This window comes from Myotis davidii, unplaced genomic scaffold, assembly GCF_000327345.1.
Source record: "Myotis davidii unplaced genomic scaffold, ASM32734v1 scaffold244, whole genome shotgun sequence".
Lineage (NCBI taxonomy): Eukaryota > Metazoa > Chordata > Mammalia > Chiroptera > Vespertilionidae > Myotis > Myotis davidii.
The window spans coordinates 1,507,579-1,523,661 of NW_006294993.1; the positions used below are offsets into that span (position 1 = coordinate 1,507,579).

At 55.0% G+C, this 16,083-nt stretch overlaps 1 protein-coding gene across 1 annotated transcript; it reads right to left on the bottom strand.

Moving 5' to 3' along the window:
• Positions 1-2,106: 2,106 nt before the first annotated feature.
• Positions 2,107-10,419, bottom strand: SS18L1 (synovial sarcoma translocation gene on chromosome 18-like 1). Its single transcript, XM_006769550.2, is given in 13 exon segments — positions 2,107-2,163; positions 2,722-2,849; positions 4,709-4,828; positions 5,625-5,717; positions 6,488-6,592; positions 6,980-7,141; positions 7,929-8,126; positions 8,537-8,681; positions 8,928-9,012; positions 9,742-9,818; positions 10,266-10,285; positions 10,288-10,377; positions 10,380-10,419. Coding segments are annotated over 13 exon segments (1,275 nt in total). The 5' UTR covers positions 10,405-10,419; the 3' UTR covers positions 2,107-2,136.
• Between the last annotated feature and the right edge of the window lie 5,664 nt (positions 10,420-16,083).

Here is a 16,083-nt window from a genome sequence, read left to right on the forward strand (position 1 = left end):
ATTATCAACTTAAAAATTAGCCTGCTATATTTGGTCAAACATTTAATTAACTCATCTCTAATGGCCTTGGCAGGGCCAGACCAAATGATTTCTCGGACTTTATACAGCCCTCGGGCCAGACGTTCCCCACCCCTGCTTTAAATAAACATTCTGTTATTACTCCTTAAATATATTAACACCAAAAATCATGTATAAATAAGGAAATAAATGTACAAACTATTTCACAAAGTGCTTTTTAAAATATATACACAACATTCAAGAAATTCTTAATGTAAGACATTTCAGATTGAAGTTTCAGGATAACTTTCAAGTGTCCTTTTCTTTAAAAAAAAAAAGTGTTCATTAAAAAAAGCCAACCCTACACACACACAAGGAATATTCCCAGGATGGCAAGAAATAAAAATAACCTAGTTTCACAGTTATCTAAAATGTTTAACATTTTCAATGGGAAATTTTAGTTCCTGATTGAGTCTACAAATTAGATCTATGACAACTGTCAGGAAAGAACAAAACAAATCAAGGGAGATGACATTGCTAATGTCTGTCATTTAGCAAATAAGAGCTCTCATCTCAGTCATTGAATATAGATACATATTTTTAAGCCCTTACCAGCGTTTAGGATTTTTTAAAGCCAATACCAGTCTACCTATAAAATAAACGCTTCTATCTTAGTATATCTGATGTATCAAGAATTGGATATTTTTTGTATTTTCTTGGTTGTTCTTGGAAATGTCAGCATTCATCCAAAGATGTTTTTAAAGGGTTCACAGTACAAGTAGATATTACCCAAGTAAATATTGATAACATGTCAGTATTACTTAGTGAATGTAGGATTTTTCCTCTGACCAGACTTTTCCAAGTGAGCTGTCTATAGTGCTTGCCCAGAATTTAAATAGGATTTAACGTCCTGGGAATGTAAAAATTACTCACATTTCTCTAAGTAAAAACTTTCCTTTTCACTAGGAACACCACAACACCCTCAGTGGGGTTCTTTTTAAAATTTAGTTGTCCCTAAAACAGCGGTTCTCAACCTGTGGGTCGTGACCCCTTTGGGGGTCGAATGACCCTTACACAGGGGTCGCCTAGACCATCCTGCCTATCAGATATTTACATGACGATTCATAACAGTAGCAACATTACAGTTATGAAGTAGCAACGAAAATAATGTTATGGTTGGGTCACAAGATGAGGAGCTGTATTTAAAGGGCCAGAGGTGGAGAACCACCGCCCTAAGAGAAAAGCAACGCTTGCTTGGAGATCTGAACAAGCAGGTCGTGGAGTAAAGAACATAAAACGAACAACTTGCCAACTGTGTGGAAAGTTTGGTGTCACTATTTAAGCTATAAATTTAGAATGGGGCACATTTACTATTCAAACCCCAAAATGACCATCAGGTAAACATGGGCCGGAGCCCAAGCCCGGTCAGAGCACTCCTCTCTGCGCTGGCGCTGCCTCCTGGGGTTGGGCTAAAGGTGGCTGCCTTCGTGGACTCGTATCTGCAACAGTCATTGCTCTCGCTTTACTTTTTAAAAGGAGAGCATGTAACTTTTTGGACAGATGGAATCAGCGAGAGACACAGGTAATGAGCTCCGGGAGGTCCCAGGCAGTTCGCAGCCTCTCCACATGAAACATATGTAGCCTTTAACAGAAACAGACCCAAAACACAGACAAAGCCCCGCCCACCGAGGCCCGGGAAGAGGCTGCACCCAGGGCTGCGTGAGCAGGTCCAGCTGCGGGGTCACCAGTGAGAGAGGTTTACAACCCACCTTACCCTGCGTGAGGAGAGCTGGACCTAAGGTCTGTTTAGACGACACACTGACTATGGCATCTTGTAGATTCCCATCGCTGGCACAGAACACTCTGATGGCAAGAGGACCCTAAAGCTAGCTAGAAACATCGACGTCTCCATTCACCATGTGGACATGATACTATACACAGCACCAGGTACGTCACACCATCAGCGCACAGTCCCCAGCCTCCGGCACACTTGGCGTCATACCCAGCATGAAATGTGCACACTTCACATGCGACACGTGTGGGGCGAGGGGGAACCGACGGGCCACAGTTTGTCAGAACCGCCACAGGTTGGTCCACGCCGGCGGACACACCACAAGGCTCCACCAAGAACGCTGTCCCTTACTGCTGGTAATTTCCATACTGGCCCTGCAAGAGACCAGGGCAGAGATTATACCCAGACACCAGGAGACGGCCCCTCCCGGCTAATGTGCGGGATGAGACAAGGAAGGAGGTGTGACAGGCAGACAGCGGACAGGGCAGTCACTGGCTTTCCCAGGAGAGAGGGCCCCTCTGGTGCCTGAGCCAGCCCTTGGCCCCCGAGGACCTCTTCCTAGCACTCTCTGCCCGGCTCCATCCTGGCCCCCAGGCAGCATCCAGCTCTGTGGGCCGAGACCCAAGCTCTAAAGTGTGGCCATCAGTGTGTAGTTGCCGTGACCCCGGCATGCGGGGGGCGGGGGGGCACACGTGAGCCTCTGCGGCAGGAGAGAATACCAGACTCCAAGTGAGTTGACGATGCACAAAACCAGCTGTCTGACCAGGTGAGCTGCACACCCAGGGGATTTTTAAAGCCTCACAGGGTCAGAGACTAACACCCCGGAGGACGGAGGACGGCTGGTTCACCTCACTATTCGCGACCACAGAAGAGCCTGTTATGTTTTGACAGACACGCGGACCTACGTGTGGGGAAACATCCAGAAAGCTTGCCTGCTCGTAGCCGTACGGCCGCTGCTGCTGCGCGGACGGGCCGGTCTGTGACGTCCTGTAGCTCCCGTACTGTTGGCCTTGTCCTTGCTGGTAGCTGGAATACTGCGAGGGGGCTCCCTGGGCCGGCCCTGGGGACACAGCAGCCGTGAGGCCACCCCACCATGCCCGGTCCCCTGGAAAGCTCCAGACAGCAGACCCAGGTCTCCTGGGCAAGTCTGCGTAGTGAGCGCGCTCAGCAGGCCGAGCTGCTGTCAGTACCCCGCCCGCTGCCCCAAGAGCTTCGCGCCATGTGGTCACTGTGGCCCAGGGGGGTTCACAGCAGCCAGTGAACACATGCAAAAGGCAGTGGAAACTAAGCTCCGGGGAGAATGCAGGCAGGCGGGGGAGGACAGCATCGTGGTCCCAGACATACGCATGCGCTCAGAACACAAAGGACAGGGCACAGCAGCCAACGCGGGGACGACGTGAACCAAAATAAACAGCCCTGAATGACAGCCCAACGTGAGACTAACATCCACGCCACTCATACAAACAATGACTTCTTTCTGTTTTGCTGATTTTTATCTGGCTTTTCTATTTCTATGTTTTGGGGGTTGCTTTCTTTAAAGGAATTTAGAGATTTAGTTTGCTATATTTCTCTCACTCTCTTTCTTATGAATACAGGCATTTACATGGCAGCATTTCATATATTATGAAATTCTTTATATTTTCCTTGTAAAATATTCTGTAATTTTTGTATAGCATTTCTTCCCTGACCCCTGGGTGTAACTTAAGAGAATTTTTAGCATTCTACATTGTTGTTTATTATTTAGTTCCATTCTTGCTATATGTCTGTCTGTGTGTGTGTGTGTGTGTGTGTATGAATACTTTTTTAAAAAAAATTAATTTTAGAGAGGAAGGGAGAGAGATAGAAACATCAATGATGAGAATCATCGATCGGCTGCCTCCTGCACTGGGGATCGAGTCCAGAGCCCAGGCATGTGCCCTGACAGGGAATCGAACCAGTGACCTCTTGGTTCCTGGATCGCTGCTCAAACAACTGAGCCATTCCAGCCAGGCCTTGTTACATCGTTTTAGTGTTACTTCACTGTAGTCTGAAAATGTGCTACATAGAATTCTTTATATTTACAAATTCACTTTTTTGCATTTTCTCCATGTGACTGATTTTTGTGACATTTCTGTATTCACTAAAAATAAAGTGCCCCTGGGGGCTGACCACGAAGTCATCTTTGTATAAATGGTGATTAATGACTCAGTGGAGGAGGAGATAGACCTTCCCGACAGGATTCTAAACAACCCAGGTAGACCCCCTAGAGTGTGGACTGCACGCGGGGACTCCCTCCCAAATATTACAGAAGGGGAGAGAGAGCTGTAACTGGACAGATGCCCCCTGACCCAGAGACCGAGACCAGCATCGGAGGCGTCATGCCGACAGGTGACAAGGCGCCTCACCTCTGTGGTCTTTCCAAAGCCCACAGCCCGGTCTCATCCCGAGGAAAGAGGAGAGCCTGCTGGGCCCCGCTGACTGGGGCATCATCCCGCACACCAAGAACAGGATGCGGGCGTGGGTTCTGGTCAGGGCACACACCTAGGTTTTGCGTTTGATTACTGGTCAGGGCGAGTATAGGAGGCCATCAATTGATGTTTCTCTCTCATATCAATGTTTCTCTCTCTCTCTCCCTTCTTCTCTCTAAAATCAAAAAAACATATCCACGGGTGAGGATTTAAAAAACAACAACAAAAAACAAAGAAAGTCAGAGCGACTGTCGGAGCCCAGAGGAGCGTAAGGAGCCCAGAGGGTCCCGGGCACAAAACTAGTGAGGTCTGAATCCCCTGTGGGTTTGGACCGCAGTGATGGACCACATCGGCCTCTTAGTGTGACAGTCGCATGACAACAGTACTCTCCTCTCCTCGCAGCTTTCCCACAACACACCCTAAACCTCCCCATCAAAGTGCAGGAGGCGTGTGCCGGGCAGTGCCCTCTTACCGTAGCCCGGCTGCTGGCCCGGGTAGCTCTGCTGGTTGGGGTACTGCTGCTGGTACCCCGCCTGCTGCTGGGCTGTGCCCTGCTGGTACCCCGCCTGCTGCTGGCTGTACTGCGAGTTCCCTGCAGAGTGGAGGAGACGCAGGTGATGTCTGCTGTTTGTCAGGGGCTGTCTAGGAGCCTCGCTTTCCCCACTTCTGACTTCCAGAGCAGGAAGCTGGCACTTGACACAGGCCACGCCATCCTGGGAGCTGACTGCTTCTCCTCTCTCGGGAGTGAGGGCAGCTGGCACCCACCCGAGAACCAACTGCGAGTATTTGCTCCCAAATCCACGCCTGGAACGTCACTTGGTGGCTTGAAGGCAGCGGGTGTCTGCAGCAGGGATGGGCAGGCGCTACAGCTCGGCCTGCAGATTCCCTAGCTGTCTCCCTCTTGGATCACCCTGGTGCCAGGGCCTCCGGAGCCTGGCTTCCTGGTTCCCTAACCCTCCACACTGCTTTCCTGACCTGTGGTCCATCTCTAGGAGGATAAGAGTGGGTGGTCTGGGGTGAAGGGTGCGGAGATCTGAACGCCCTGCCGCCACCCAGGACCTGTTCCTGCACGTAGAACCCTGCGAAACCCACTAACCCACAAGCTGGCCTCGTCTGCCTCCTCCTTTGGTCTCTTGGCAAAGTCGGCATTTGGGGGCCGCTCTGCACACACAGCCTTGTCACAGAGCAGTCTGGACGCCTGCCCCTGTGGCCAGCCCTCCTGCCTCACGACCGCACTAGGTGTGCGGGACCCAGGTCCCGCCTGCCCTCCCACTCCCAGAAGTCGACGCGGCCCCACAGAGGTCTGGCCCTGCTCTAAGCGGGCCCGGTGCCTGCGAACCAGCATCTCAGTGGGTGCACAGCACCCTCCCGCGTGGCACTGTGCTTACCGCCCTCATAGTAGTGCTGCGTGGACTCCTCGAAGGACCGGTCATAGCTCTGCTCCGAGTAGGATGACTGCTGATAGGCATAATCGCTGTGCCCTGCAAGCAGACGATGGCTGGCAGTCAGGGACCTAACCACCAGACAGGGGCGGGGCAGCCTGAGTCAGGCAGGCAGTGCCATGGGGTCGGGCAGTGGCCAGAGCCAGGCACGATCAGTTCCTCACAGATGGAGCCCATGAAGGAGCCCACCATTGGTCCCTGTAAGTAGAACGCAGATGGCCACACGGCCCTCAGTGTCCTAAGTACTGACTACATTCAGTCCTGACACGCGGCAGGCATCATTGTCGTTGGCTGCCAACGCTGCTGCATGGTTGCCATCCGCCGTCTGCTCTGGGGGAATCCCATCGGGGGTGCGGTGCCTGCAGAGACCTTCACGCTATGTGGCGGGCCTGGCCAGCCCGTGCTCGTCTCCGCTGCCCCAACCCGATCCTGCTGGCTTGCTGTCTGGGAGTCCTCCCCAGCCATCCCCTCCGACCACCATAACGCCACCTGCCAAACCTGTGACTATTAAAGGTGACTGAGAGGGAACAATGAAGGGAATACGACTGATCAGCTGGGAGCCGAGTGTCATAGACCGTCACCTTCCTGGAGGCGTTTCACAGGCCGCTGCGTCCCTCCCCTAAAGTAGCCACAGCTACCTGCTCAGTGTCCTACAGCTGGGCCTGGCTTCACTGCCTCTGGGGAAGAGAGATGAGCAGCCCAAGGAGGCGAGTGGCTGCGGCAGGTGCCACTCACTCAGGCACAGGGACTGGGATGCTGGGTGGGCGGGCGTGAAGGGTAGGTGTGGCGAGAGGCGTTTTGGGGCTCACCGTCAGCGTAGTACTGCTGGCTGAGCGGCTCCGAGGCTGCCTGGCCGTGGCCGTACTGCTCGCCCCCGTAGTACTCCTCCTGGCCCAGGTACTGCTGGGACGAGCCTGCAGGCGGGTGGGTTGTGGGTGAACTTGGGGCCTCAGCCCCACGAACACCTCCTCGACGGGCCACAAATCGAGATGCCCCACCACACCACCCCCGGGGATACCACGGCACTGCCCCACACCGAGCCCTCTACACCTGTCGCTTAGACATAGCTGCCCACCCCCACTGCAGCCACACAGCCACCTGTGACCCCACTGAGCACTCCAGCCTCGTCCACCCCTTGTGAAGACACTGGCTTTCGTGGCCCCACTAGGCTCCAACCCGCAGCATCCTCCTTGTGCAATACCAAAAAATGCGTGGTCTCTCTCTCTCACACACACACACACACACACCCTGTCCTCCCAGCCCTGGAAGGGAGCACACGGACTGCAGGCGCATGGCGGTACCTTGCTGGGAGGGCCGGTAAGGCGCCATGGGCCGCTGCCCCATCATGCTGCTCCCCTGCCCGCTCTGGCCCATCATGGCGATGGGCTGGCCCTGGTAGTGCTGGCTCCCGCCCTGCGCCGAGTTGTAGTGGGACGAGGCAGCCTGCTGATGCATCATGGACACTGGGCGACACGACAGACCCGAATAACCCCGAGAAGTTCCCATGGCGGCACCTCACCCCCTGGCTCAGGCCCAAAGGTGCCCTTCTCCCAGGCAAGCTTTCCCTGTATCCCTGGGCTTCCCCTAGAGATGGTCTCCTCCCTTCCCTGTCTCACTTCCTACCAGCGAACCTCGGCACCAACTCTCACCATGGTGACACTCAGAAGACGCCACAGGCTCCCAGGCCATCTGGACACCCTGCCACCTGCCCTGCTCATGTCACCCTGCTCAGAGCTCTCACTCAGCAACACCCAACACAACGATGTGAGCCATGTCAAGAGTGAAAAGAGCTCTAGCTGGTGTGGCCCAGTGAATAGAGAGTTGGCCTGCAGACTGAAGGGTCCTGGGATCGATTCTGGTCGAGGGCACGAACTTCGGTTGCTGGCTCCTCCCCGGCCAGGGCCCTGGTCGGGGTGCATGTGGGAGGCAACCAATTTATATTGGTTCTCTGCCCCACTATGCCTTCCCCCCCACCCAAGTGACCCGAGTCCTGTCCTCTCAGCAGAACCCAGGCACCCTCTGCAGAGCCTTCCCGGGTGCCGTGGGGAGCAGACTCGGCCCCCTAAAGCCGGGCACTGCCTGACTTGTATTCACCAACCCCTGGCCCTGGGGAGCTCCAGGGGGCAGCCCTCGGGACCCCTCTCCTCCTTAGCACTAGCCCGTGCCCAGCAGGGCAGCCTGTGTGTGACCTGAACACTTTGGAGGGACCGGGGACAGGTGTGCACGTGGGCTGGGCGGGCGGGGTGTTACCTGGGTTGGACTGCATGTTGATGTTGGCCCGTGACACGTAGTTGCTGATGGCACCTTGGCCCTGCAGGGGCACGCTCTGCGAGGAGGGTCCTGAGTGGCTGTAGCCGGGCCCTGAGCCGTGGCCGCTGCCGGACATGCTCATGGAGGTTGTGGGCAGCGTGCTCTGTGCCGTCTGCTGCAGGGTCACGTGGTTTGGACCTGCCAGGAGAGACGGTGAGGACGCCTTCAACCCATCTAAAGCTCTCTGCCCGACACCCCGGTCCCTCGGGCAGATGCGCTGTGCTGTCACTAATAGGTCCCGGTGGCCAGCACCAGTTCTGCTGCAGACAGGAGCACTTCCATTCTCGTCAGGGAGCCCCCGGAATCGACGCTGCGAGTCCAAGTGGCCCTAACCTCAGGTGCAGATCACAGCAGGAGAACGGAACGAGGTGTCATTCTCTGCGTGTCGCCCCGGGCCCCTGCACCTGGCCCTGTAGCTGGCCCGCAGCCAGGAACTCTGGAGAAAGGGGCCTCCTTAGCGCTGTCCTGTGTGGCTACCTGGGAGCCTGCATTGGTGACACTGTTGCAAGAACCAACCGCAAACCCAAACCCCAAACCAGGGTGCTCACCATTGCCGATCTGGCCCTGCATGAGGGAGGCGGGGGGCAGGCCAGTGCTGATGGCATCACTGAGGCTGCCCTGGGAGTGCAGGCCCTGGCTGGCGCCGCTCTGGGACAGCGCTCCGGGGCCCAGGTTCATGTTCTGGGTGGGCGGCTGTGGGCAACAGGAGGTTATGGGGAGGAAGGTCAGTTCCCATAATGACCACCAGCCAACAGCCACTGCAGGGACTTGTCCAGCTGCCTTCCCTTATAATGGGAGGGCCTGCCCCTTCTCACTCCCTGTGGTGACCTTGGCTCTGCCAGGTAAGACCTCAGACCTCTGCTCCGTCGTTGGCGGTCTGAGGCAGTGCCTGACTGTGCCAGGCAGGATGGCAGCCGCCCCCGTCCCCCTGGCACTCACGGCGGGCAGCAGGGACTGCATGTTCTGGTTGGAGTCCGCGATCGTGGCCAGGTAGACCAGGTTCCGGTGCAAGATCTGCTGGTACCTGCATGCGAGGGGCGTGTGGTAAGCAGGGGAGCCCACAGGCCAACCCAAAGCAAAGTTTACCCAGGACAGCTTGCCCTGCATCCCGCCCGGGGACACGGACTGCATAGAACACCTGGGGACAGGGCAAGCAGCAGAGGCTCTGCAGCCTCAGGTGGGCCAGGAGGGGAGTGGGTGCCCATCCAACGACAAAATGCTGCAAAAACCTCAAGGTGGTGGCCAAGGGGGACGTGCCACCCGGCTTCTTCAGAGAGAGGATGCGAGCAAGCCCTCGCAGATGCCCCTGGCTAATGCGATCCTCTATGCCTGAGGAGGTGCTGGGAGGAATGCCCAGGGGTGTGATGGCCACTCACACACATCTCCCTCCAGGTAGCTCTGATGCCCAGCCTATGCACCTACTCTGTGTCCGGTCCTGGAGGTCTTACCTGGATGGAGCCCACTTTCCCCTGGTGTGTCCCCCAACTGCTCACAGAGGTGCCAGCAGTGTCCGGCCGGGGCCTCCCCAGGGCCCTCTCTCCTCCCACACTTCCATTTCCCTTCAGACATCCCACACCTCTCTGGGAGCAGCCTGGGGGGCAATGCGGTCACCCTCAAGGGGTGATGCTCAGTGGCTTAGGTGACCGCCACAGCCCAATGCACCCAGGCCACTCAACACCCCCAATGGAGGCCTTGCCAGCGCTGGGCAGAGCCTGTACCACCTGAGAGCTGAGCTGGGGGAGGGGTCACTCACTGGGCACACTCGGCCGTCTTGCCCTTGCTCTGATGGTCCAGGATGCACTGTATCAGGTGGTGGTTCTCATCCAGCATCTGAGAGAGAAGCAGACGTGAGCGCAGGACGTGGGTGCATCTACAGTGCCTGCTGGAGGTTAGGGGGTGAGGGCTCAGTCGCTGACTAGATGTGACAATACCTGCTGTCAGCACTCTGTGTACACATTGCCACACATGTGTATAACCTCAGCCAGTGGGGCTGAGCCCTTTCCAAAGCCCCATGCTAAGCACACAGCCCCCACCTCCCCAAGGGCAGGTCCCAAGTTCTCTCGTCACCTGCAGATGGGATTCCGTCCCCAGGACGCCCCCCATCTTGGGCCCCAGAGCATGGTGTATCTGTCCAGCAAGGGTGTGTTAAAAATCTACACCAGGGACTGGGGACCCTAAGATCTGTCTGGAGGGTGTGAAGCCCACACATGCCAGCCACACAGCCGTCCCTCCCAGGGGAGGCAGCTCGTATCCCCACAGAGCATCACAAAGACCTACAAGAGCCACCTCTTCAGGACGCCACTGGGGACAGCAGCTGGGAGACCCAGGAGGAGGTGATGGAAGGAGCCGGAGAGGGAGGATGGCCTAATGGGAGGGTGGGAGGAGAGGCTGTGTGGCAGGTGCTGGCAGGTGCCATGTCCAGTGAGCACACAGGATGGCCAGCGGGCGGACCCCGGGGCACCGTTCTCTGCCTGGATGTGAAGAGCTGGAGAAGCACACGGCTCACTCACGGCCGTCCATGCAGGAACCTCCCCGCTTGGGAGGAGCAGCATAACAGCCCACAGCAAGCCGCCTCCAACAGAAAGCCTTTGTCCAGAGACTAGCGCCAAAGGAAGAGCCTTCTGCTTCCACCAGGCCGTGCCCAGTCCTCTGGTCCCAGTGGCTCCTCCGGACAGGCTCAGCTCTGCTGCCCCTGAGCAGTAAGGCCCTGCAGCGAGGGGCAGAGGGCGCGCCCAACACAGGGCCCCAGCGCCACGCCCTCACTGGGCAACATGCCACCAGCTGGCCTGATAGTGGCTCCTACTCCTGTGGAGCCGTGGGCCCAACCGCCCCTGGAGAGAGACAGGGGCGGGCCCCACCACGCTGCAGGGCCACGGTCAGCTGCCCTCTCTGCCCCTCAGCCTCCAAGTCCTCAGGGCGGGTTCCTCTTGCTTTAATTTTTTAAAAAAATATTTTTTTATTGATTTCAGAAAGGAAAGGGAGAGGGAGAGAGAGAAACATCAACGATGAGAATCACTGGTTGACTGCCTCATGCACGCCCCTCACTGGACATGCAACCTGGGCATGTGCCCTGACTGGGAATAAAACCGTGGCCTCCTGATTCAGAGGTCGACGCTTAACCACTGAGCCACGCCAGCCAGGCTGATTTTTATTCACATTATAACTTCCTCCTCCCCTGGCCTTCCCACTATGTCCCCACTGTGGAGGTGGTACCCCAAGTGCATCAATTCTCAGTTGACCCAGCAGCCAGCCAACACGGGGAGCCACCAGGGGGCGCTGTGAGCCCAGGGCTGCCTGCCACGCTCACCTGGGGACGGTGAAGGGTGCTCAGACAACAGGAAAAGGCATTCTGGTCATTCACACATTATGACTCTTTTCTCCAGATCAGTTAACAAAAGGAAACAACTGGAACAGAGCCGCCTTTCCCTGGAAGGCTCCCCGCCTCCAGGCAAGAGTTCTCTCCCAAGGACACACAGTGCGTTAAGTACTGGAACCTTTTCTGCACCCATGTTCGCTTCGGGTGTGGGGGAGCTAAATGGGCGATGCTGAGAGGCCTGCAGTTATGGAAGAACCTGTAAGATGTTAAGCCCCATTATAAACGACTTTTGTAGTCTGTAAAGGCATGAGAAAATGTTGCAAAATACTAAGAGAGAGAGAGAGAGAAACAAGTAGGACACAGAATATTATCTCAGCTAAGTTAAAAACACTCAGGAAGCCCTAGCCTGTTTGGCTTAGTGGATAGAGCATCGGCCAGCCGACCAAAGGGGCCCAGCAGGCTCCTCCCTGGCCCGGGCCCTGGATGGGGTGCATGCAGGAGGCAACCAATCGATGTGCTTCTTTCACATCGATGTTTCTCTCTGTCTTTCCCTCTCTCTCTTTAAAATAAAAAAGAAAGAAAGAAAAAAATCAATGGAAAAATATCCTCGGGTGAGGATTAACAAAAATAAAACAAATAAAAAAACACTCAGGAAAAAAGTCCAGAAAAATGATGGTGAAAGGGCCAAGTGGGTGATTGCTGCACCGCAACCCCTCGGCCCACCCCAGTGAGGTAGGGACAGAAAAGGCAAACATTCATAGGGACGAAGGGGACAGGGCTGAGACAGCTGAGCCATCAGCAGGATTCTAGAAGCAAATGGACTAGTGATAACTGGATCAGCAAACCCCAGGTGCTGCAAGTGACACTGCGCCACCCAGGGAGCCCCACTGGGGAACGCAGCAGGCTGAGGAGGCTGAGATCCCTGGACCTTCCCCACTGCTCACCTGGCAGGAGATGGGAGGGGGAAGGTGTCTCCAGGGAAATGAGGGCCTGGGAGGGAAGACAGGATAGAGGGCAGCACAGCAAAGCCTCCTGAGCTCCGTGCACCACGTGAGGACAGTGGGAGAAGGCACCACCAAGAATCAAACCTTAGGCACCACAACCTTGGACTTCCAGCCACGGCAACTGAGAAAGAAATGCCTGCTGTTTAAGTGCCTGGTCTACAGCAGCTGGAGCCAGCGAAGACAGAGCCTAGAACTAAAAACATCTCAAAAGCGCCACTTGGTTTAGCGATGAGAAGGGCAAGAGGGTGTTGCTGGGAAGTGGAAAGACAGCAAGAGGCAGATCACTCTGGACTTTTAACAACCGCAGCACCATGACTCTTCACGTGCAGGTGTGATATTGATCAGCACAGAATCTACCCTGGAAACAAGAAGTGAGGAGGGAAACCCTGGCTCTCGCTGGGCCACTACCCAGCTAGGGGGTCCATCCCTGCCCTCCCAGGGCGGGCCCAAGGACAGGAGTGAGGGGACAGTGCCCCCTCCCACCCCTGGGGAGAAAGCACTTTCAGTGACAACTGCCTAAAATGATCAATTAGCCAAGCGAAGGGAGGTTGGGGGTCCCCAAGCCATTTGCAGCCACGGGGACAGCTCTAATGTTTGAAAATAGCCAATGTACCTTCCTTATCGAATTAGCCCACGTTCTGGAAGGCAACAAGTTTCACATCTAACAGGCCCCGAGAGCCTGCTCCCCACCCCCACCCCCACCCCCGACACGGACAACGGAGCAGGACTGGCCTGGCTTTGACGTCTTCCTGGCTCTCAGACCTTGGGCATGGCACCTGCCCTCACTGGTCTCACTTTCCTATTCCCGACCCACATGGCAAACACCCAGATGCCCACCTGCCTATCAGCTCCGTCCTGTTCCCATGAAATTGTCTCCCCTGCACAAGGTGCTGGCACAAAAGGACAAGACTGCAGAGAAAACCAATACAAACAGTAACAATGAAACTTAAATTGATTGACTGATTGATTTCAGAGAGGGGAGAGAGGGAGTGAGAGATAGAAACATCAATGATGAGAGACAAGCATTGATCGGCTGCCTCCTGCACGCCCCACACTGGGGATAGAGCCACAACCTGGGCATGTGCGGTGACCAGGAATCGAACCCTGACCTCCTGGTTCACAGGTCAATGCTCAACCACTGACCTACAGCGGCTGGGTGAAATTTAAATTTATTAAGCAACTACCTGTGCCAAGGAGCAAGGAGGCACCTGCATGCCAGCCAAGGCCTTGTGCCCAGGGCCCCCTCCAGGGAACCCAAACCCAGCTTCTCAGTCCAGGGAGATGGCTAGTGGTGTCGGGAGCACAGCACTGGGCAGCAGGGGCTCCCTGGTTCCGACCAGTGGAGAGCTGCCAAGGGCAGGTCCTGGCCTGCAGGCCACTGGACTTAGCTGGGACACTGCCCATCTCCACCTCAGGGTCCCCTGTGGTTCTCACCAAAGTGCAGTTCCACCTGCATCTCACGCTGCATCAAAACTGTCTTTGGTCACCACAGGCTACACCACCTTAACCCCCGCCCTGGCTCCCCCGATCAGCAGGCACTCCCTGCCCCTCTAATTTGCATCTCATGCCTGCTCCACGCAGACCATGGGCAGGACCACCTGCAACTCCCTGGATCTTCCAGACCCTTTCACCTCTGCTCCTCAGTTCTGTCTGGAGCACCCCTCCTCCACACAGCCTCTGTATTGGATTGAATTGTGATCCTCAAAATAGGTTGGATCTTAACCCCTGGGACCAGTAAATGTGACTTTACTTGGAGACAGGGTCTTTGCAAACGCAGTGGAGTTCAGCTAAATGAGGTCAGTCCAGATTAAGGTGGGTCCTAAATCCTATGACAAGTGTCCTTATGAGAAGAGGGAAATTTGGACCCTTAGACACACAGAGAGGAGAGGCCACATGAGACAAAGACAGAGATGGGGTGATGCGTCCACACACCACGGAGCATGGAGGACTGCCAGGAACCACAGAAGCTCAGAGGAAAGCATGGGACCGGTCCTCCCCCAGAGCCCCAAACAGGAACCAACCCTGACTTCTAGCCTCCAGAACTGAGAAAATGCTTCCTGTTTTAAACCACCCAGTCTGTGGTAACCTGTTCTGGCAGCCAAAAGAAACAAATACATCTACCTATCCCAAACACTTCCACTGACATACCCAGTGCCAAGGACGCTCTAGTATGCACTGGGCACTGACAGGTTGGGACTTTGCAAATAATTCAGTGACATGCAAACGTGGAAGCCCAAACAATGTGTCAAAATTCAGCACATGATTGCCAAAGGAGCATGAGGGAGGGGACATTTGAGTGGGGCCTTGAAGGTTGAGTAGGAGTTTGCCTGGCAGAATCCTATGCAAATACGCTCTAAGGACAAGCTGTATACTTCCTGCTCCCTCACTACCAAGCAGCTTCTGAAAACCCCTGGCTTTTCTCAATGCTCTGAGCATGAGCACACGCTGTGGACAGAGCTCATGTGAGTGTGGGTCACACACCTCTCATGGCCTTCTCAAACTGCAAGTAAGAGACCCCTGGGTACATAAATTCACTGTCAAAACACCAAGGTTAGTATACAGATGGCTGGCTCAATCAGGTCAAATCAGATGACAACTTAAACTGAAGACCCATTGCCAATGAGCAACAGTTTCCTTTCTGATCTGATGTTCCGGAACAGTGCTTTTGCCTGGAAAATTTGGGGAGCTTTACTGAGAAGAGAGTGCAAAGTGCAAATAACTGGATGGATGTTGAAGGCGAAAGTTGGCTTCAGGAACAGTCTCTGCTCATCACACTTAAGGTCCAAGAGCCAGAGTGCCCGGAGGCCCTAGTGATTACCGTGTCTCTGAGCAAGCACTTGCAGCTGCACCAAGTGTTCCCACATCAGGTGTTATGGCCGGGGCAAATCCTGGATCCATCACTAACCATCAGGCACCTAGCTTCCCTCTGCCTCAGTTTCCATATCTATAAAATGAGAATGATAGTAACCACCACAAGGAATTAAATGAGTTAATACCTGCAAAGCCTTAGAGCAGTGCCTGGTATCAGTAAGCACCACATGAGTGCGTAATAAACAAAAATGCCAGACTTTTAAGTCTGTATTTCTGCTGCTTTTCAACTAGCTTTTCCTGGTTAGACTCATCTCAGTAAACTGAGATGTTTACTGAGCCAAGCAGAGGGGTTCCTACACCCACAAGGTTCACAGATCCTGGCTTCATCAAGAAGAGGGGCAGGGCACTGGGGTGAATGCCCTCAGGGAAAGAAAGGCTCCTGGGAACCAAGAAATACTGTTGTTAACCCCATGAAGTCCAAGCTTAGAAAGAAATAAGCAAAGCTACCAAAAACGTTGGAGAAACAGCAGCAAATACTAAATCTGAACTTCAAAATGTAAGGGTTTTGTTACAGGTGCCCCCAACTCCATGTAAACGTTATCTCTAGAAGATCACAAAGCGAATCTGTAAAGTTGCTGTTAGATAAGGATGCTGGCCCAGCGTCAGGTTGAGACACACTCTGACACGCGCATAAGGGCAGCAAAGCTTGGCCAGCAGGTCCACCCGAGGGTCCAGCACTCCTCAAAGGGTCGCGGATGAGCCTGAAGGGGAATGGCATCGCAAACTCGGGACGTGCCCCTTTGTGCTTCGGAGTGCCAGCACCTGATTGAGGGGTGAGTGTGGGCAGCTGCTGGGCCCCCTCCACTCGCCAAGCGGGGCCCTGGGGCCAGGGGCCGCCCGCGGGGTTGCGCCACAGCCTTAGCCAGTCAGACGGAAACCCCTCCGCGCTTGGTGTGGCCCGGCG